This window comes from Leuresthes tenuis, unplaced genomic scaffold (assembly GCF_036924035.1).
Source record: "Leuresthes tenuis unplaced genomic scaffold, fLeuTen1.0.hap1 SCAF_2, whole genome shotgun sequence".
NCBI lineage: Eukaryota > Metazoa > Chordata > Actinopteri > Atheriniformes > Atherinopsidae > Leuresthes > Leuresthes tenuis.
In genome coordinates, this window is record NW_027325356.1 from 41,108,614 (window position 1) to 41,130,568 (window position 21,955).

A 21,955-nucleotide genomic window follows, 5' to 3' on the forward strand; every position below is an offset into this window, starting at 1 on the left:
CCTGATTAAATAACATTACCAGAGAGCAAAAGAGGAAATGCAGACAAGCAGATTGGAAATGGAGAAAGGACCATTTGGTAGTCTCATTCCAAATTATGAAGGACCAGATGCTAAGTTATCTAAAGGCAGTAAAAGAAGCCAGGTCCACTTACTTCTCCAACATAATTTCAACAAAGGGCCATAACCCTTCTTTTCAGTACCATTGCATCTGTAGTCGATCCTCCAAAGCATCAAACTGAAGCTACCCCATGAACTGCCAGAAGTTCTCAGGCTATTTTACCACAAAAATAAATTAATAAATAATAAGTGACCTACACTTCAATTAGGTCACGTCTCTGATACTACAAATTCCACCTCTGCCCTGCAATTTAAACTTTAAAAGACACAACGACTACTCTAAATCCATCCTCTAGCCCTTTAGACTGCATCCCTCCTAGATTTGTCAGAGGTTTTTAACAGTATTCGTCCCACGATTCTGTCCATTGGCCACAGGCTGTGTCCCTCCCCGCTTTAAGCATGCAGTTGTGCACCCATTACTGAAAAAAAAACAAATATTGATCCTATCAATCAAAACAAATTTAGACCAATCTCAAAATTACCAATTTTATCAAAGGTTTTGAGCTCTCTGAGCTGAGCTCTTTAATTTTAATTATTTTAGATCTCAGCTCTGCTTTTGATACTGTTGATCACTCTATTTTACTGGACAGGCTTGAGAAATTGGTTGGCATTAGGGACACAGCCCTGGAATGGTTCAAATCCTATCTTTCAGACAGAACCTTCACAGTGATCTTGGGAAATGCCCCATCATCTGTGACCCCTCTAACATGTGGTGCCCCCCAGGGCTCCATTCTTGGCCCTTTGCTCTTTTCCATCTATATGCTTCCATTGGGTCGAATCATCAGTAAACACAATGTGCAATATCACTATTACACAGATGACACACAAATCTGTCTTCCACTGAAAACCAGTGAAAAGGGCAATTTTAATAAACTCTTGTCCTGCTTAGCCGATATAAAATCCTGGATGACTCAAAACTTTTTACTACTGAATCCCTGTCATACACTGTCAAACCTACTGCCAGAAACCAAGGTGTTACATTTGACAGTGATCTCACATTTGAGAAACAAATTTCAACTGTTGTGCGGGCATTTTTTTTTACCATTTAAGATGCATCTCTAGGATCAGGTCATTTCTTTCACGGCCTGATCTTGACGAGGTCATCCATGCTTTTATTTCATCCTCAGGCAGAGGCCTACTCACAGTACCCAAGTCCAAACTTGCCACTAAAGGTGACCGGGCTTTTGTGGTCAGGGCTTTGTATGCTTGTTTTAAACTGTTGCTGTTCAGCAACCATTGTTTTTGAAAAGTGCTCTACAAATAAAGTTTGTAATTATTATTATTATTTCTTATGCTTGTAGTTTAAACAACTGCTTGATTTAATCTGTCATTTTACTTTTCCCTGCCTCGATGAAAGGGGTAGCTACAGGTATGCAGGAGCCTACCTCTGATCCTGCCTCTGAGCCTGCCTCACTTTTGCAGTCCTCATCAACTAAATGTTCATATCAGATGGAAATTATTCATACAGTATGTCGCTAACATTATCACAATCAACAGGACCTGGAAGTTTTACATTGCAGGGCTCTCAAGTTTTTGTCACGATTTACGTTTTGATTCATCTCTTGTCTCGTCATTTCCTGTTTTATTTTGAAGTCTTAACTTCCCTCTCGTTTCAGGTACCTTGCCCTTCCTCCTGTGTCAAGTGTCTGATTGTCTTCCCTGATTCCCAAAGTGTTTCCACCTGATCCTCTTGGCTCCTCTTGTGCTCAAGAATATGCCTGCAGAGCATATTCTTTGTTTTGATAATTTATTCTTTACCTCTAGCTTAAAATCACAGTAAGCTTCATAGTCTGTTTTGTTCCTCCGTTTTGGGAGTGATTTTGATTTGTAATCTTTTCATAGACCCCTCCATTAGAGGAGCGTTTCGTTCTGTTTTGATTAATGTTTCATAGTGCCTCCACTGGTGGAGTGATTTTGTGTTTTGTTTTAGAGATCTTGTCACGCTTCCGTTGAAGTAGAGCTAATTGTTAAAGTTTCATAGTGCCTCTGTTTTCGAGAGAGCTTCTTTTGAGCTTCTTTTGTTTAAGTTTATTTTGTTATCTTTTCATAGCCTGTTCTGTTTTCCTCCTAGAGTGGAGCGAGTTTTTGTTTTGGATAACTTTCATAGCTGCACCTTCCTCATCCATAGTTATTGAGGGGAGTGCTCAGGAGTTTCATAGCCCTTTAGTTTGCTCTGTGTGGAGATCCTTGACTACCTTGTTTATTATCAATAAACACCTTTTGCCTTGAAAAGACCCTGCATTTGTGTCCTGAGGCCTTGATAGTTTTGAATGCAGGCAAGAGTGAGAATGGGGGTCTTTCATTATTAATATATTATTAGTGTTGTTGTTATTAATAACTGCTCTGCTCAGACTCATGGGAGACATGCTTATTTCCTGCTGTTTCCATAGCGATAGCGGCGTGCTAGAGAAATTTATTCTATGATTTTTTTTTTTGTCAGTGTGAGAAGTACAAAGTGTGGCAGGAGTGCATGACCAAAGACGTGAGCATGACTGTCCCGCTCAATTTGTGAGACTTGAGCTGTGCATTACCTGGGACTTTTGAGACGGTGTGCCACAAGCTCCCCCGCAAGAGTTGCCGCCATCGCTTAGCAGCGTGTCAAAGACTTTACATTCGTGCAAAGTAACTGCATGCTGTGTGGTCAAATGTTTCAGCATGTGTGGTCAAATACGAAGTGTGCACATGACATCATCGCACAAATGCGTCATAGGGCACTCACAATAAAAGCGACTTGAGAGACCACGGCGGCCAGCTGCCATTTATTTTCATTGTACGCTGGCAACGATGATCGACCAGAGCGACCTGCGTTGTGAGCGACCTGCGTTGTGAGCGAGTTGAGTGATGCGTCGTGAGCATTGAAAAATGATGCTTTATAGCTCCAATAGTGCTGGAACCAAACATCATCAAAGCGGAGCTCCTAATTCAGCCGGTAAAATTCTCCGTGGAGAGGCTGGTTTCTCAGGACGTTATGGACCGACCTCAACGGGCCCTGCGTTTCCATCACAAATATTCAGATGCAACACAAAGATAGATTATTATATATACCAAGTGTTTGAAAGACCTGCCCCTTCGGTCGCTTTGGTCGCTCAAGTCACTTTTGGTGTGAGCGCCCATGAGCGACTGCAGGCGATTTTGTCGCTTTTGGTGTGAGTGCCCAGTCAGACGTTAGCAGAACCTTTAAACAGGATCGTTAGGCAGGTGGATTAACGATTCCACGGAATTTAACTACTGAGAGCCTTGATTCCCATCCCTTGACACTATTCATTATCATTGTGTTAGTTACAGGAGCATAAACCCACATCAAAATCCAGGCATCAATCCATTCATCCATCCATCCATCCATCCATCCATGCATTTTCTATCCCTACTTAATCCAATTCAGGGTTGTAGGAGCCTATCCCAGCTGTCATTAGGTCGTCAGTCCATCACAGGGCCACACAGAGACAAACAAGACAAAACCCACACACACTCACACTCACTCCTAGACTCAAGTCAGAGACACTAATTAACCAACCATCCATCCATCCATTCCCTATACCCGCTTAATCCAATTTAGGGTCGTGGGAGGGCCCAGCCACCACTGGGCAAGAGGCAGAGCACACCCAGACAGGTCACAGGTCCATCATACGGCCACACAAAGACAAATCAGACACACAGCCATGCATGCTCACACTCACAATTTAGAGACACCAGTTAAGTAGTACCTAGAGAGAACCCATGCATACAGGGGTAGAACATGCAAACTCCACACAGAAAGACCCCAGCCAGGATTTGAACCAGGAAATGTCATTATGTCAGGCATAATGACATTTCCTGTTCCAACGACCGCACCACCATGCAGCCCCAAAAATAGACATTTCTATTTTACAGGTCTGCCAACTGCCAACTGATGCAACTCTTAACCTACGTTTGTGATATTTATGTCTCTCAGAAAGTCGTGCATTTCATAAACTAATGCTTTACATAATTTAGGATAATTAGAAGTGATCCCTTTTTTTGCAGTTATCTATAGGGTTATCACTAGGAGCAGTGACAGAAATGTAGGTACCGGTGCACTGACGGTAACCACATTGTTTAGAGTGATGAAAATAGCTTCAATTACTCAGATGGTGTCAAAAATATAAACCTCAGACTGGTCTTCACAAAGGCCTGTACACACACATGCACTGCTGTTAGTCCTGTTTTTCTGGTTACAGAACTGGTTACAGACATGAGGGAACTTTATTGGAGTTCATCTCTGAGCTTGGACAACATTTAGCAAAGGTTTTATTTGAAAAAAAGGTAAGTTACATCATAGTGAGTCACAAAGAAAGAGCTACTAGAGTACAATGAGTACAGATGGCTTTTACTTTTCATTCAGTTTGTTTGACAGGCTTTAGGAGAGCATTTACACAGGAAAGCATTTGCAGCTACTCCTCCCTTCTGCTTGTTGTTATTGTGCAAACACATTATATGTATTATATATATATGTATATAATCATAATGTTTCAGACTGTTTATTAATGCCCAGAGACATACATTTCTTAGTTTTTTCCATGCAAGTGGGCAGAATAATTGTATTAAAGAACATGCTCTAAGGTCTTTTGTGAGATTGTTAGAAAAAAAGGATTTGTCTTACCATATTGGAACCGAAAGTTCCACTAAAGAGTTAAATATCCTGAATAGAGTCAGGTTCCAGGGGTTTTCCATGCTGTTGAAATCAAATGCTGCAGGTGATATGGTGGAGATTTATCAGAATTGCTTCAGGAATACTTATGTGCCAATGTAGAGTTTATGCAAAGTTATGCAAATAAAATGCAGAGTGCAGAGTCCGGCCCTAAGCACTAATATCCCAGGTGAAGAAACTACCTGATTCAACAGAGCAGGCATTCATAGAGCATTGTTTCTTGCAAATACCTACACTTTAGTCTCTTGCAAACTCAGGCATTTATAGATGTTAAAAGCCATTACATTGTAATCACATCAATGCAGACAAATATTTTGTACCTTTTATTATCATTATTGTCAATACTTGTTAATATTTAGAAAAGAGAAGTGGTTGCTCTTGTCTCAAATGTTGCCAATGAAAATTAACATGTTGACATGCTTGTGTGTCTTAGCATTAATAGAACACTATGCACTATCTTTATCTGTAAAGATAAGACAAGATCAAAATCTTACATAATAAAAAGCATGTGAATTTAAAAGTCTCTGGCAAACTGGCCAAATATCATCTTCATCATCATGGTGAATTATACAGTCACACTGAAAGACGCAGGTCAACTCCAAACACTTAAAAAAGTATCTTGAAGGTAACCTTCAAAGATACAAAGATTTGCATTGCAAATTGCTGCAAGAACACTCCTGGGCTGAATTTGCACAAATAAAGTAAGAAAAATGTTCATGTTGGTTTGGTCTGAACACAATTAATAATGACTGCACTGATATTTTTGAAAATGTGCCCCACCTGCTATTGGGATTTTGACACCAATTATTCATCACATTTGCTAATTCTATATTGTAACTTGGACGGTTTGTTGAGTTTTCCATTGTAGACAGTATCAGATTTTCTGTAGTACTACTTCAGTTAAGGTTCCAAAAAGTGAGCACAATTAATATCAAACCTTCAAACATGAGCAGCATTTGAACTGATCATAACATTCTGTTACAGAGACTTGAACATGTTATTGGGATTAAAGGAACTGCATTAGGCTGGTTTAAGTCATATTTATCTGATAGATTCTAGTTTGTTCTTGTAGATGGAGAATCTTCCTCACACACCAGAGTAAGTCATGGAGTTCTATGTTTAGACCAATTCTTTTCACTTTATACATGCTTCCAGGAGGTAACATTATTAGACAGCATGGCATAAATTTCCATTGCTATGCTCATGATACTTTAGTGCTTTTGGAAGAAACTGTCTAGCAATGTACTTTATATGGCATTTCCTCGGCTTCTAGTACTACAGTGAGAAACTTTAAAGTTATTTTTGACCAGGAACTGTCCTTTGACTCACATGTTAAACATATTTTAAGGACTGCCTTCTTTTATCTCATCCCGTCTCACAGAGATCCAGAACAACTACTGCATACATTTGTTACTTCAAGATTGGACTACTGTAAGTCTTTATTATTGGGCTGTACCACATATTCTCTGAAAAGGCTCCAGCTGATCCAAAATGCTGCAGCCAGAGTTCTGATGAGAACTAACAGGAGAGATCATGTTTCTCCAGTTTTAGCTTCTCTTCATTGGTTCCCCTCATAGTTTCTCAACAGAGCACTTTGCTCTCAGGCTCTAGGTTTACTTGTGGTTCCCAGAGTTTCTAAAAGTAGAATGGGAGGCAGAGCTTTCAGTTATCAGGCCCCTCTCTGTGGAACCAACTGGCAGTATATGTCCAGAGAGCAGACACCTTCTCTAAATTCAAGATTGGGCTTCAAACCTTCCTTTTTGATAAAGTTTATAGTTAAAGGTGGCTCAGGTGACCCTGAAACATCCCATAGTTAAGCTATAGACCTAGACTGTTAGTGGACCTCCCATGATGCACCTCTCCTCACTCTGCTCTCTTTACTCTCCATATGCACGGAATATTAATGTTGTCATTAATTTGTATTTCTCTTTCTTAGCAGATAACCCTGGTCTGTTGTTATGTTTGTTGTTTCCTCTTTCCTGCGCTCTCAACCCCCAGCTGGTCAAGGAAGATGGCCGCCCTTCCTAAGTCTGGTTCTGCCAGAGGTTTCTTCTTGTTAAAAGGGGTATTTTCTTTCCACCATCACCTTGTGCATGCTCAGGATGGGGGATTGGATTGACATTAAGTTTCTATGCAATCTGTTGGTGTCCTTATTAAAGCATTTTTTTTTTTTCATTGAAGCAACTTTTTTGAAAATGGCCCTGTATGAATTGGACCAATTTGGAATTTAATTAATTTGACTTGATTGGATTATGATTGTATGAGAATGAATTGGATTCTAATTGGTTTGAATTGGACTGTATTTGCCTTGAGATAACGTTGTGATTTGGCGCTTTATAAATAAAACAGTTTTTTTAATTAAATTAAACAGCAAGATGAAAACACTGGAGGCCATGGATTGATCAAAGTAAATCATCATCTGTTGGCATGACAACCATGGTTCTACAGCAGGACTGAGGTACAATATTTCCTTGTTTTCCAAAAGTCTCTTTCAAGAAACCCTTCAAGCCTGGACTGATTTTCTTTAGTTTTGTATTGCACCATGTGTGAAAGTGCTGTGGTAGACTGGCAGTCAAAGTTGATTAGCCACTGATACGACTCTGAACTGGCAAGAGAGGTCGTAACAGAGGCAAAACAATCCAGTGAACCCAATGAACCAGACAAAACTGAGTCGACTGGGTTGAACCAAGTTACAATATAGCATAAGCACATGTGATAAGTAACTGCGTCAAGCCAGTATCGTAGAACTCGTCACTTTAAACAATGGTGCTGTCGTCGCTAAACTGATTCTGCGATACCAGCTTGATTTGTGTAAGGCAATGTTCAGTAACTGCAGCTTCATTCCACAATAACACTGAGACGGAGTTTTACACCAGAACTCTGCCGACAACAGGATGGATTTTATCATAATCCAGAGGAAAAATGGCAAAAATATGCTAATATGGAATAACTATCAGTGCGTTTGATTTTTTAAATGATCATCGTGTCTTAAAAACTATCTTTAAGAGACCATAGCCAACTCAAACAAGAACAGAACCTATCTGGAGGTTGAGGTCAGTGTATCATGAGCAGTGCAGGATCAGGTCCAGCTGAAAGATGTCTCTAAAAATGAAAGATTACCTCCCCCATTTTGAGCATAACAAATCCTCTCAACTCCAAAAGGGAATTTGCATTTTTATATCTACACAAAACCAATGAATTAACATCTGAGCAGAAAGTAAACCCACCAATGACCATTTTCATATTAAAATGAGCAAAATATGATATGATGAGGACCTTTGCCATTGTTGTCTGCCCCTAGTCCTTATTTACACTATGTAATGTTCTCCCATGAAGGCTAAGGCTCATGACACTAACTAACCAGTAACTATTTTAATCCACATTCTAAAGCAACACACAACACGCCATTTCCTGTCTGTCAGAAGAGAAATCTCTTAAAGGCATAAAAACCAAATGAAGCTCTTTGTTAACTTTAAAGAATGCAACATAGTCACAGATAGAAATGAGAGATTACTGAAATCATAATGTCCATTTTCAGTCTTTACTGCCTATTTAAAGCTCATTCTGAAACCAGATTCCACATCTTTGAAATGCCCAAGGTTAATACTAGTTTCTCAGAGTCTGAGTAGTAGTTGCCATGAGCCTCATTCATAGATACTTGTCAAAGCAGCACCCTGTAGACTCGAGTTGTGTGTGATATGGGATGCATGCATTCCAGTCCACCCTGCCCCCCCTTTTCTCAAGCTCCTACTGACCCATTGTGTTGGGGGTGTTTTCCTCTTATCCTTGCCCTTGGCCCTATACGGCCCCTGAGCACCCACCCATCTTGCTAGAACGGAGGTGGTGTTGGGTCAGTTGTGGTGCAGGACACGCAAATACACACACACACAGTTCGACCCCCGCCTATCTGTGTTCGCGGATCACTTCACAGGACAATCTCCCTATCCATCTTTGCAGGGTCATTGTCGACCTGCCCTCAGCTGAGAAAGGAGCTTCATTCACAGGGAAAAACCCTCCTTCTCTGCCTTCTCTCTTTCACTGTGTGAGGGAAGCCCTCACACACTGTGTGTGTTATTAGAGGTCATATTTAGAATATGAACAGACATCAGGACTTCAAAGCAGGACATAGAATGTGCATGAAGACAAATGTCACCACTTTAACACCCTTCCAAACTCACACACAGCTTTGCTTAGAGCTGAAGAGTTAGCTGAACTGACTGGTATATTCTAGAATTTATCAGTGGCAAAAATACACACCAGTTGAAGTCAGAATGAAGAAGATAATTTACACCAAAGCAGACAAAATAGCAACCTCTTCACAGGGAAGAGGTACCTTGTTTACGTTGTTTGAACCAGTTGTCGCCAACATATTTATATGAATCAGTAAATGTAACATGAAATGGTGTGTGTCTACGAGCGCTGCTGTTTGTACACGCTTATCCATGGTTAAGAAAAAAAGCTTCAGCATTATGCTGAAAGTACACAAGATGAAGGCAAGCTGGGGTTAGACACAGCGGCTGGTGTGGGGTGTGGGAGATGAGTACTGAAAGTATCCTTTGAAGCATTTAGTCTTTACAAAGACAGTTTCAACATCAATGCAATTTTAATGTTTTGATACATTTACAATAGTTCAATCTTTTTGGGTCGTACAGATGTAAAGATTGACCATTTTTATCACAATGCTCTCTGCCTCTCTTCACTCTAAGAAAGGATTCAAGAGGTTAGTTAGTATGACTTAAAAACATGAGCTTTTTCAGCATAAAAAATACAACTTGTTACATGGCCATTATTTTATTAAATTGATAACTTATTTCAAGAAGTTGATCAAAATTAACAATGAAGAAAGATGTCTTAACTCAGAAGTAAATTGATTTTGGATAAGTTTATGCTGCCAGACTGCACCAGCAACAGCCAGGGAGACACCGCAAGGCGTGAAGGTCAGGGTTGGATTCGCTTTACTCGTGAGTATTTTTTTATTTTCTTAATTTTATGTGCAACTGCAAGTAACTATCAGCACTCAGTCCAGTTACACAACACTAAAATTGAAATGTCCGCAGCGTGCTTTGTCCTCAGCTTTTAGCTAGATAGCTTCTGTCTTCAAAGTAACTTTGTGAAATTGAACTTTTTTGGTAGCCACAATCGAGATCTTTTTGTGGAAGAAAGCTGTACGCTGTTTTCCTCTGAATCTCCAGAAAGATCGTATGGCTTCAAAAAGTTGCTCGACCTGCCACCAGCATCAGGGTGAGTATATGACAGATTTTTCATTGAAATGGAGCAATTCTTTAAGTGATGTGTTTTCACATACAGATGCTCCAATGTTTTAAGCCAAACTTCGGATCATTCTTCAGGACCATGACATACACATGAAGTTGGTTACAATAAATACATTTTGACAGTAAAACTGGAATTGTTATGTCTAATTTACTCTGACTTGAGGTAAGAATTTGCATGGACTTTTCTGAGTAGAAGGAAAGTAAAATAAAGGAGTTATAGCAACTTAAACTAGAGTAATTTGACCACTTATTAACACTAAAACTTTGATATAAAAATAATTAAGCTTGTAGAGGACAAACACATCCTGTTGGTCGCACTAAACTAATTGAGTTAGTCCAGCGATAAAAGTCTCATGGAAAATACTCAATAATGGCTTAGTTGGAATTACTAAACAAGATAAATGCAAATTGTTACAACAATTTTTCTAAGTTGAGCCGGTGCAATTTTTTTAGAGTGTTCAAACATACTGCACTGCACTTACCAGGTTCCAAAGATTAGACAGCTATTGTGATCTCAATTTCAGTGCTGTCTACCGTTCATAAGATAACCATAAACCAAGTACACAACCTCCCAAGTTTAGTGGGCTCCCAGTTTTCAGACCCCACTGATACAGATAAATAATCAACAAATGCTAACTTATTTTGTAAGCAGGCGTATTAATACGTTGACTGAAGTGAGTATTGACTAAAAATCAGCTTCTTCAGGCAGTCATTGTGAGCTTATTACACTGCTTTATATTTACAGGAAATCCTTTTGCATCTGTAATAACTGTCCAATGATGACATAAAACAAAACATTAATAAACAAAAATTAAGAGCAACAATGCCTACATCAGCATTTCATAAAGACCTAGAAGTGGCTATGGCTCCGGTGATAGAGTGGTTGCTTTCCAATCTGAGGATTGTTGGTTCTATCTCCAACTTCTCCAGTAGCATAAAGACGCTGAACCTCCACTTTTCCCTCAGTATGCTGTGTGACTGTAAATAAAAGTAGTAGCTACATATCTTGAGTGCAAATATGTAATACAGAGCACTTTGAAGAACCAAGCGGAGGATAAAATGTGTAATACGAGCGTGGACAATTTAACAACCCCCTCGTACAACCTATTCACAGCTTTCTTCTGTTTTTGGAGATTTTCAAAGCTTCTTCCTAATCCTTAAATCACCTCCACACGATGTACTAACATACCCTGTTGCCTTTAAAGTCTGAAGCGAAAATGTATCAATAGATTATCAGCAAGAATCTACAATAACAAACCCCAGGGTAAAAATGATTGCCAGAATGTGATAAACCGGAGCCTCGATATTTCTACACATGGACTGGTTGGAAGTGTGATCAGTAGCCTAAATCTATCAGCTAGCTTCATGTCTGCTCTCCACTGTCCCTTTAAAGATCCCTCTGCTGTTACCATAAAGCTACTAGAAGAGCCTCACTTCAAAAGTCACATGCTCCAGCTCTCTTTGTTTCCCACAGAGGGCTTCTATCTCTCTGTGCACAAGGAGAGGAGGGGGCACAACATGCTGCTGTGAAAAGTCATGGAAATAGGAAATTAGGTGTGTGGTTTCAGTTTTTCTGTCTGGAGTTGCAGGATAAATCAATCATTTTGTTTTTAACTCAATATCTGAATAAATGTTCAAAATAAAAATGAAATCAAATATAAAAGTAAGATCAGAGTTTCACGAATGACACACAAAAAGACTAAAACACTTTTTACTAATACTAAAAAAGCAGATGTTACCATGGTGACTTGGTATATCTGAGGTAATTTAATAGAGTTTAGGTCCAGTTGTGAGGCACAGGTCATATTAATACTGCCCATAAAATAAATGAATTTGCAATATATAAGTGAACCATAATTTTTAAAGTTTTATGAATAAAAACTGAGGTAAAAAGGTAAAAAGTTAGAAAAAATCAAGACATATATAATCGTCACATATGTAAACTCAAGTTAAACATATATGTTATGTTGATGTGTAACCCTCTGCAGGCATTACGGTAGTCAACCCCGTAGCCCAGAGAGGAATTCCAGGAATGTGAAAAGCTCTGATTCATATTGAAACTAGATTAAAATGTGTTCAGTTTACACTTTTAAGTTTTAAGTATAGAGCCTAATAACTTGGCAAATTACAGTGTTTGGCTGATATGCTTTGTATTGATCCATTGATACATACTTTCTCAAAAGGTTTTTCTGGTTTGAATTAATTAAGCAGCAGAAAGTTGTCAACTGAAAATATCTGTATTGTTTCGTTTAAAGTCTATATCAAAGGACTTTGATAGGGTTATCAATACAATGTCAACTTTTCCAGTGCAGTGAACTTTTCCCCACATGAAGAGTTACACCAACATCTGCCTAGTAACAGCAGTTCCTCCCATTGGTGCAACAGTCTCCTCCCGTCTGTGTGTGTGTGTGTGTGTGTGTGTGTGTGTGTGTGTGTCAGGAACAGTCTTTAAACTTCACTATTTGCACTAAAAATAAAACAAAACAGCCCTCACTGATTTGTTAATTGATTTTCAGTAAACTGGACTATGCTGAAATCATCCACCTAAAACTGGACTCCAGTTCTACAGCAGCCCAGAGTTCCACTGAGTAAAGCTTTAACAATCTAGCATGAAACTACACGTCTTCCCAAATATGTTGATTCTCACAGGAATCCAATTCAGCTAGTTTATTCCGACATAGACCATCAAGTTCAGATGCAAGCATACATTTTATCCAACAAAGTGGGCTTCCTTTCACTGACCCCGAGTTGTCAAAACTCCAACAGAGCCAGCGACAATGGAGAGGTTTGGGTTGTTGATTTACCTGCTCTGTGTACTGTAGCCATTTTTCACACACTAACAGAATCACTAAGTAATTATATAAACAAGTATACCAAAACACAACTAAAAAGATTGCCTCTAAGATGCTAATTAACAGGGTTAAAGGTGTAGCTTGATGTAAAGCACCCCCCGCCCCAATATGTGGAGTAAATAGGATGAATGAATAAAGCAGTTTTTCACTATTCCTCCATGTGCTCACCTCATGTTAGCTTTGAGTGTTGCTGCTTTCATTCAGTCTCATGGAGACAGACGAGGAAGAGGGAGGAGGTCTGTTATCGCCCCCTACCGACAATAACACCCCCCCCCCCCCCCTTCTTCCAGGTCAGCCGACAGACGTTCCCCAGACTCGGCCTCGGACCTCCCACCTCCTCCGCAGATGCTACCAAGAGGAGGGGGAGGGGGGTGCAAGGGGAGGTCTTCCGTCTATCAGCGTCCTTCTGTATTTATATATCTGTATATATATGTATATATATATATCTATATCTATATATATATATACAGACGGACCTCCTGTTACATATATATCTATATATACAGATATATAGAGCGAGTTCTGTATAGGCTAAATATCTGTGTGTGTGTGTGAGTGTGTGCGTGTACATATATACATATACGTATATATAACACAATCCCTTCCTCACGCACTCTTTAGCAGATTCCGTGTCTCTTTGACCCCCCCTCTTAACAACAGCTGACGTCATAACCCATCAACACCCCTCTACCTCCCCCCGAGCCCACTTGTTCCCAGTGCGCGCTCACTGATAAAGTTAGTGTGTGCGTGTGTGCATATGCGCGCGCGTGTTCGGTAGCGCGGAGCAGGGTTTTTGTCTCGCTGAGCGAATCGTCTGATCCTCAGAGGGCTCGCGCACACCGAAGGAGTAGTAACAGACAACAGCAGCCCAACAAGAAGAAAGTGATTTAAAAGTAGCCGACTGCAGCCTTCTGTCGGCTCTGCTTCCAACGCGGGAACATTTTTAACAGGGCGAGACTGTCGGCGCGATCATTCTAAGCTATTCATAGCAGAAGTATTATGGAGGACCAGCTGCTGTGCTGCGAGGTGGACTCCATCAGGAGAGCCTACCAGGACGTCAACCTGCTGAACGACCGAGTTCTGCAGACAATGCTGAAGGCAGAGGAAAATTACCTACCGTCGCCAAACTACTTCAAGTGTGTTCAGAAAGAAATTATACCCAAAATGAGGAAAATACTAGCCACCTGGATGTTAGAGGTTGGTTATCCTCACTTTAACTTTCCATCTGTAAATAAGTAGCGCAGCCAACCTTACTGGTGGTCTGCTGCTAGCGTGGACCTGTGTGGAAACCCCAACACATGCTGCATTAATGCGTTAATGTGAAAGTTTGTGCTTCTGAGATGTTACTGCCAGCTATTTTACTCCGCATGTCACTTAAAAGCTCTGAAAAGTATGCTCCGAACAGCGCTGGGTGGTCCTCTGGATATAGCGGCGAGATTGTCTTCAAATCCAAATTCTTTTCCACCATGAATACCCTTTAAAGCATTATTTCTTTACCTATGTTTTCCAGAATCTTATGAAAAGTATTAGGATGAGATTTTTTTCCAAAATAACTGCAATGTACACGTATGCAGTCTGGCCCGTGCCAGTAGCTTATTACGCGCCATCTTTGTTGTCGTGTATGAGCAGGATTTTAATATCGTTAAAAATCTATAATGTCACCAGTAATGACAGTAAAGCGATTGAATAAAGCAGAAATACATCTTTAGCACGAGTCGCTTACAGACTAACTGCTAACGCTTATTCGGCTGGTGTCAACTGGTAAAGTTTGTTTTGCCTCTGAGGAGTCAACGCTGTCTGTGAAGGTCGCCACGAAAATTTGACATTTTTTAAACGTGTAAAAACAATCAATGGATTTTAGCTGTCGGGTTTGATAGACTACATGTTTTCGAACATTTACATAAACTTTTGGATTGAATTCTTTCTTGGTTTATATTTTTTATTAATTTCTGAATGTGTGCACTGGGGATCAGGGGGAAGTATCGCCTGCAGCGCATGAAGAAACCTTGTCTGGAAAATTATTTTTTTTAAAATTCAGTGTAATTGCAATTCGACAAATTTCATCACCATCCGATCAGGCATTCGATGGGGATCATTTACATGTTAATTAGACGCAGCCTGGTAATTTTTAAATATTTCTAAATATTTTTTGAAAAGATGACGAAGTTGAAATTAGAGTGAAACTTGCGTCGACGCCACCTTTGTGTCCCTGTCAGAACTGACTGCAGACTAATTCCCGACTATTTTCACGACTACAACACTTACTTGAATTGCCCAGTTTAATAAAAACAAGCTTTTATATCATGTCTTTACATGATTTAGGCTCCATGGCAAAATAGTTTACTATGAATAGCTTGTGACTAAACGCAAAATTCAAGTGCAGAAAAATCGTAAGATGTTTTATTTCTTCTAATTTCGTTACGGATGATTGTGGTCAGCAGAGCTATTTAATGCAAGCAGCTGTGACACGGAGCCAGTGGGGGCAAAGACTTGGTAATGCATATGATTGTCTTAGTGCAAACAACAGCTTAAGTGCGTTTCTCACCTCATAGGTCTGCGAAGAACAGAAATGCGAGGAGGAGGTTTTCCCGCTGGCTATGAACTATTTGGACAGATTTTTATCAGTGGAGGCAACCAGGAAAACAAGACTACAGCTGCTCGGAGCTACATGCATGTTTCTAGCATCCAAGATGAAGGAGACTGTACCCTTAACTGCGGAGAAACTCTGCATCTACACGGACAACTCGGTCCAGCCCGGAGAACTGCTGGTAATTGAGCTCTGCAGACATGGATGTTACATAACACATACAGTACATGATCAGCATGCACTGGAGGCCACATGACCAGAATACTGAGTTTTCCGGGTCATCTGGTTTGCCAGAATCACCACGATTGGAATATATTGATAGCGTTGAAATGGCATAGAAGATGAAATAAAAGGTAAAAATGTGCAGCAGTATGTGAATGGCTGCTTGTTACTTTCCCATGGCGACTGGAAGGCCTCTCAGATTTCATGAATGGTTTCAGTAACTGCCAAAAGAAAACAGACTAGTGACATCTAGTGGTTTTAGGACAGAAGTGTACAGTTGGCAATGACAACAATGAGAGCCACAGTGACACAGTTTTATGTTCAATGTGACATTTAGTTTGTGCTGCGGTTTCTCATGTTCTGAATCTATCAGATGGGAGGAGAGATTTCAGCCAAACTTAATCATGTATAGTTTTTTTTCTAGAATGGACAGCACCACATACTCTAACAGAATATGTGTTGCATACAGTTCTTTTAATACCTTTGGAAGGTTTGTTGGTAAATCAAGGTATTAGAATAACTGCTTGGAAGGTAAATATTAGTTCTCCTTTTTATAGAAAGTTGGAAGTCTAGAACATTGCTGCACGGTATTTTAAGAGAGAAAAGTATATAAGAATTAAGGAAATTAAGAACCAAGTTCAGCTGTACACATACACATTCACTTCTACAATCATAAACACGAATGAAATGGCAGCATGGCTACAGAAACTGAATGTCAAAGCAAATATAAGGATAGGCATATATTTCTCTGCAAGTAAGTAGCTCAGTGCATGAATGCTTCTGGTCTGGTCCATCCACAGCAAATGGAACTGCTGGTTCTCAACAAGCTCAAGTGGGATCTGGCTTCAGTTACCCCTCACGATTTCATTGAGCACTTCCTGTCCAAGCTGAAGATCTACCCTTCCACGAAGCAGATCCTCAGGAAACACGCTCAGACCTTTGTGGCCCTCTGTGCTACAGGTGAGGTGTATGCTTTTCGTCTTAATATAAATTCAGGTCATATAAATGTATGTATTTACATAGGTTAACATGTATCTGCTTTACTGTCTTGTTTTATTTCTTTTTCTCACCATGACCGTTTCCATTATTAATAGATATTTAGGTAATTAGTCATGAAGTAGTAATGTGGTGTTTTTCTGTAAGAAGGACTAAGTGGTGCTTCTGTCTGGTGTGGAGTCGGTATTTGTTACCTAAATGTCAGGTGTCTGTTACAAGAACAAACGATTGTGAGAATATGTGGTGTCATATTCAATAGTTCTAATATTTCTTCTTTTTTGAAGGAAATGACTTTTAGAATCACATTGAAAACTGTGGTTTAGAAGTTCTGTTTTTTAAAATGACTGGGCTGTTTCAACAGATGTCAACTTCATTGCCAGTCCTCCGTCTATGGTGGCAGCAGGCAGTGTGGTGGCGGCTGTTCAAGGTCTGTACCTGAAGAGCCAAGATGCCTCCTTGTCCTCCCTGAACCTCACCAACTTCCTGTCACAGGTCATTCGCAGTGACCCGGTATGGAAACACACACACTCTCCCAATGCCAATTACTGTGGAGGTGTCTCACACATGTCTTGACTGTAATGATCTAACACTGTGTGCTCTCAGGACTGCTTACGGTCATGTCAGGAGCAGATAGAGTCCCTGCTGGAATCCAGCCTGCGGCAGGCTCAGCAACACAGCAGCTCAACAGAAACCAAACGTGTGGATGAGGAGGTGGACCTGTCCTGTACGCCAACAGATGTAAGAGACATCAACATCTGAGACGACTAACAGCTACATCACTCATAACCTGATGAACAAGGGGAAGTTGTGATCAGCAGGCGTTCGTGGCAGGGTCGGGGGGGGGTTGTCTCATCTGAACTCTGCATCCCCTCCTCTTTCCTCCTGCGTCATTTTGGACTGCTATTTGGCCAATATGTCACTCACATACCCACTGTCCACTTTGGCTGCCAAGACAAGACAGAGTCCCCCGACCGCCGCGCAACATACCCCAAGTCACATTTTCTGCCAGTGTCCCCTCCCCTCTTGGGAAAAGAACTGAACGCTACAGAAATGTACCAGAGAGAAAAGACGATGAATCTTGTTGATCTGTGTGGGCTGGAGTTAATGCCACAGAAACAGATATTTTAGTAAATGTATTTTTCTTATTCCCTCACACATTAAACTAGGAATCTTTAAATTACCACAGACTCAACTTGCCTACTAAAACATCCCAAAGTGTCATGTACAGTAGGTCCTTGTAGTCTGTCCTCAGGCTCTCACCTGAACCCTGACATTTATCAAAACAGATATTCTGTTTTGTTTTCATTTCTTTTGTATTATATCTAGAATGATTTAAACTATCCCGAGTTCCCATGTTTGTCTTGTAGTGCAGACATTCATTTATCTCTGCTTGCTCATGTTTAGTCACTTTATGGTATTATTTTAGTAATCATTTAGTCTTATACCTCTTCTGTTTCCAGCTTTTCGGTTTTTTTAAAACCTGTGTAGTGAGTGACGCTCTGTTTTTCTGATCCTAGAGACTATGGGCTGCTAATGTGGACTAATGGAAGTCTTTGTTCATTTCTTGACAACATTTATTTTACCCATTTCAGCTTGCTGTAATTTGATAACATCAAATCAATGCATACGTAAGGATCAGTCCACGGTCTGTTATGTTTTCTTTCTCTGAGTAGTTAGACCTAAACCATTCCAATGTTGTTTCTTAAAAAGCACTTTTAGTCAGCAACGCTGGCTCGACAAAAAAATCACAGTGATAAAGTTGGTAAAAGAATATGAAAATGGATTGGGGGGGTTGAGCTGAAGTCTCTTGGTGATGGAGATGTAGTGCAGCATTTATTTGCATGCAGTTGCACCTGGAACAGATTTTTCTAATGAGACAAAGAAAAGGTCAATCTGGCAGAAACATTCTTTAAAACAATGCTGCGTGGCACGAGTCTCGTAGCTACTGGCTTCCTTTCCAGTCTCATAGTAGAGTTTTACTTCAGCAGTGTTTCATACAAGCAGAGCTGCTCTGACATTCTCGTAAGTTTAGTTAAACCTCAGCATGCAGAGCCAAAAGCTAAAACTTCAGAGGTAAAAGATGTATCATTTTTATAGTTAAAATAACGCTTTATTTTTATAAAGTAAAACATGTTATTTATTTTTATAGCTTGCATCTGACCATGGCTCCACCTACTGATGTTTAACTCAAAAACAATGAGCTTATCTCTTCCTTCAGAGCAGCCTTGCAGTCTAGAAACATGGTAAAACTTAAACTCTGGTTTGCCTCTTAATTACCAGGACAGCATCTCCCCTGATACTCGACCTCAGTTTGAATACTGCTCATGGATTATGGGAAACGGATGAAGCTTAAAAAAAGAGGAGTGATGAGGCTATTGACGTGATTTTGCACAAACCTAAAAGACGTGGGCTGCATTTCTTGGGGACTTGCCTAAAAGAGGTGGAGAGCAAAGCTGGCAACAGTACCAAGGGGTGAAAAGTGGCAAAAAGGGTGAAGGCTCACCGAAAGGTGTGTCTTATTGCTGTAGAGTTCAAGTCAGGGCGCTTACACAGGATGGAGCCCTCTCTAAGTCAACGAGTGGAAAACTTACTGAATTCTGGGAGTGTGTCAAGCTGTGTAAGAACCCTGTACACTAGGTTTCTGATTGTACATTAAGGATAGAAAGTAGGAGAGAAACACTCCTTGTATTCCGCTGCTATAGAAAATAAATCCCAGCTACGTGTTTAAAGAAAAAAAGATGACAAAAAAAAGGATTTTAAAACAATGCTTTTCTCCTGTTGTTTGCTGCTACATTTTGGTTGTTTTTGGTTTTTTTGTCTTTGTTTTATACATATAAATGTCAATATATTGCCATAGGATTGAATTTTCTCATAGAAAATTGTGTTATTGACATCCTCATTTGTTGTTTTGTGTAGATTCTACGTGATCAGTTTTTTTGTTTATAATTCCGTAATATGAATTTCGAAACTATTCCAAAAAAAAAAACAAGGAAAAATTAGACAGTGTACAGATATGTGTTGATCCACAATACCTCATGTGACAGTCAAGATCTATCTCTAATTTCTAGTCTTTTTATTTGTTTAGTTATTCTATTCTACTTGTTGGTTCGTTGCCTACCAGCTATGTTAAACCTGCTTGAGGTGAATCATCACGATGGAAACCAGCAAGTCTAGGGCATGCTTTGATACTGGTGCCATAACAGAAAATGGGATATGTATAACTCTGTTGAGTGTTAAGCTGTCTCAGTGAGAGAGACTTTACCCCCACCCCCCCATAGGCCTATACTGGCCATTCTTCCTCCCCCCTTTTTATATTTATAAAGACAAAAAGCTTTGTGCTCCAATTTTCAAACTGTCAATGAGTTGATTTGAGTTTGTAAATAGATTCAGTGTCATGCTCAGTAAGCCATAGACTGCTTTGTTGTTTTCACAAATCTTTCGACACAGTTGTGTCTACTTCATGCCAGTTGCCTCCAACTGGGACAAAAAGTGTGTTCATCTTTGTGTCAACAACACAATAAAGACATGAATTAGATGGAGTCTGGAAAAAACTCAAGTCTGTTTTCTGTCCAGAGGAAAATGATTTGTGATTAGACTGAATTCCATGCCACTTTGATAGAGAATGAGCAGCAATCGCTGCAATGTAATACAGCTTAGATCAATCGATTAGGATCAATTTTCTGCTTTCAGTTGATACACCACAACACTCACTCTTGTGTTACTCCACAAATGAGAAGATGTCAAGCCCCTTAATGTTTCCTGCTGTGAGATGATGTGCGTGGGATTGACATAAAGTTATATTCAGTGTGTTTATTATCACGAAGGAACGTGTTTGAAATGGAGATGAGATCTCTTGAAAATATGCAGACCTTCTCAATAAACAGTTGCTCTGGAAATGACATAAAAGCCAGTAAGTACTGCAGTTCTGTGATGTTTTTGGCTTTTAATCACATCTCAAAGTGAACAGAAATTAGAGATAACAAACAAAACAATACACAGTAAAAAGTTAAATCACCAGGGCACATGAGACTAAAGTTGACCTAAAGTCATTATACAAATAGTGTGAATTCGGTATGTTAGTCTATAGCAGTCAAATGTCCTTGCGCTCCAAAGCATTTGTCCTAAACAAAAAACATCCCTGTTATCTTCATTAGATTGACTCAGGTACATCAAAAAATGACCAACAGATCGTGTGATCAGGCATTTAGAATCACCTGATGTGCAAGCTGTGAAAGAGCTGCACCAAAACAGAAGTAACTAATCCAGACAAAAAGCTTTGTGTTTGCTGTAGGGCTGCTCTTACATGCTCTCCCTCTTCTTTCTTCATTTACCCACGCAAACAATGTTGAAGCTAATGCTACGTTTAGTTGTGTGAAGAGACCAGTTCTAATGGTGTGATACAAAATGAGAATTTGGTTTAGCCATACCCCAATAAATGTAAAAAAACTCCTCTATTCTGGCTTTGGATCCCTCTGAAAACAATGTGAAGCACAAACAAAGAAAATAAACAAAAATAAAAAAAGTTGATTTTTGTTTATCGGTATTTCTCAACCTCCCTTCAACTAAAATAATGTTAATTGGATTTTTAGTGAACATGATTTGTAGCTTTTTCATTTTTAAACATTTTAATTTTAAGCAACTTCCATGCATTCTATCAACCAACTAATGTGTGTAATTAGCCCATTCAATTATGGTTAATATTCTCCACTTTTTACCTTTGCCATCAGAGGTTGTAAAGCTGCTGGTGATACTAAATCATGACCTCTGGCACAGAATTTATAAATGCTCATAAATGAAATAGCAACAACAACCCTTACTCTTGCGATAGAAAGTGCCAACAATTGCATCTTCCATCAGTATTTATGGTATTTACAAGATTTTTGTATAAGTGTTGAAACAAGAATTTCAAGTTAATATTGCAATTGCCTTTTAGTGTTGAAATTGTGATATTTTTCTTTATTGTAGCAGTCCTGCTGCTCTCAGCCAACTTACCTCACCGTGGAAATCGTACCTGGAGACAATCATTTGCTTTTGTGCGGTAAAACAATCTTTAATTGTATAACTCACTCTGTGTGAACACTGAAATTCCCCGGCAATGTCCATTAGTTTCAGACTAACCTGAAAATTGGGTTAAATATACCTCAAAGCTATCATTTATAAATCAAAACTTTGGATATGAATAGGTGCAAAAACATTGTCATCCTGTACATCGCAGGAGAGTCTGAGAAGCTATGATTTTCAC

General features: G+C 39.7%; 1 protein-coding gene across 1 annotated transcript; it reads left to right on the forward strand.

Moving 5' to 3' along the window:
- The first annotated feature begins 13,717 nt into the window (after positions 1-13,717).
- ccnd1 (cyclin D1) lies at positions 13,718-20,252 on the forward strand. The gene is made up of 5 exons (XM_072381093.1): positions 13,718-14,105; positions 15,461-15,676; positions 16,518-16,677; positions 17,075-17,223; positions 17,317-20,252. The coding sequence occupies exons 1-5, from the start codon at positions 13,908-13,910 to the stop codon at positions 17,470-17,472; spliced, it is 879 nt and encodes a 292-aa protein (XP_072237194.1). The 5' UTR covers positions 13,718-13,907; the 3' UTR covers positions 17,473-20,252.
- Positions 20,253-21,955: the final 1,703 nt, after the last annotated feature.

Coding starts and splice junctions, on each gene's coding strand:
- ccnd1 (XM_072381093.1), top strand. CDS start 13,908: ATGGAGGACCAGCTGCTGTGCTGCGAGGTGGACTCCATCAGGAGAGCC. Junction 16,678..17,074: donor TGTGGCCCTCTGTGCTACAG/GTGAGGTGTATG, acceptor CTGTTTCAACAG/ATGTCAACTTCATTGCCAGT. Junction 17,224..17,316: donor AGGTCATTCGCAGTGACCCG/GTATGGAAACAC, acceptor GTGTGCTCTCAG/GACTGCTTACGGTCATGTCA.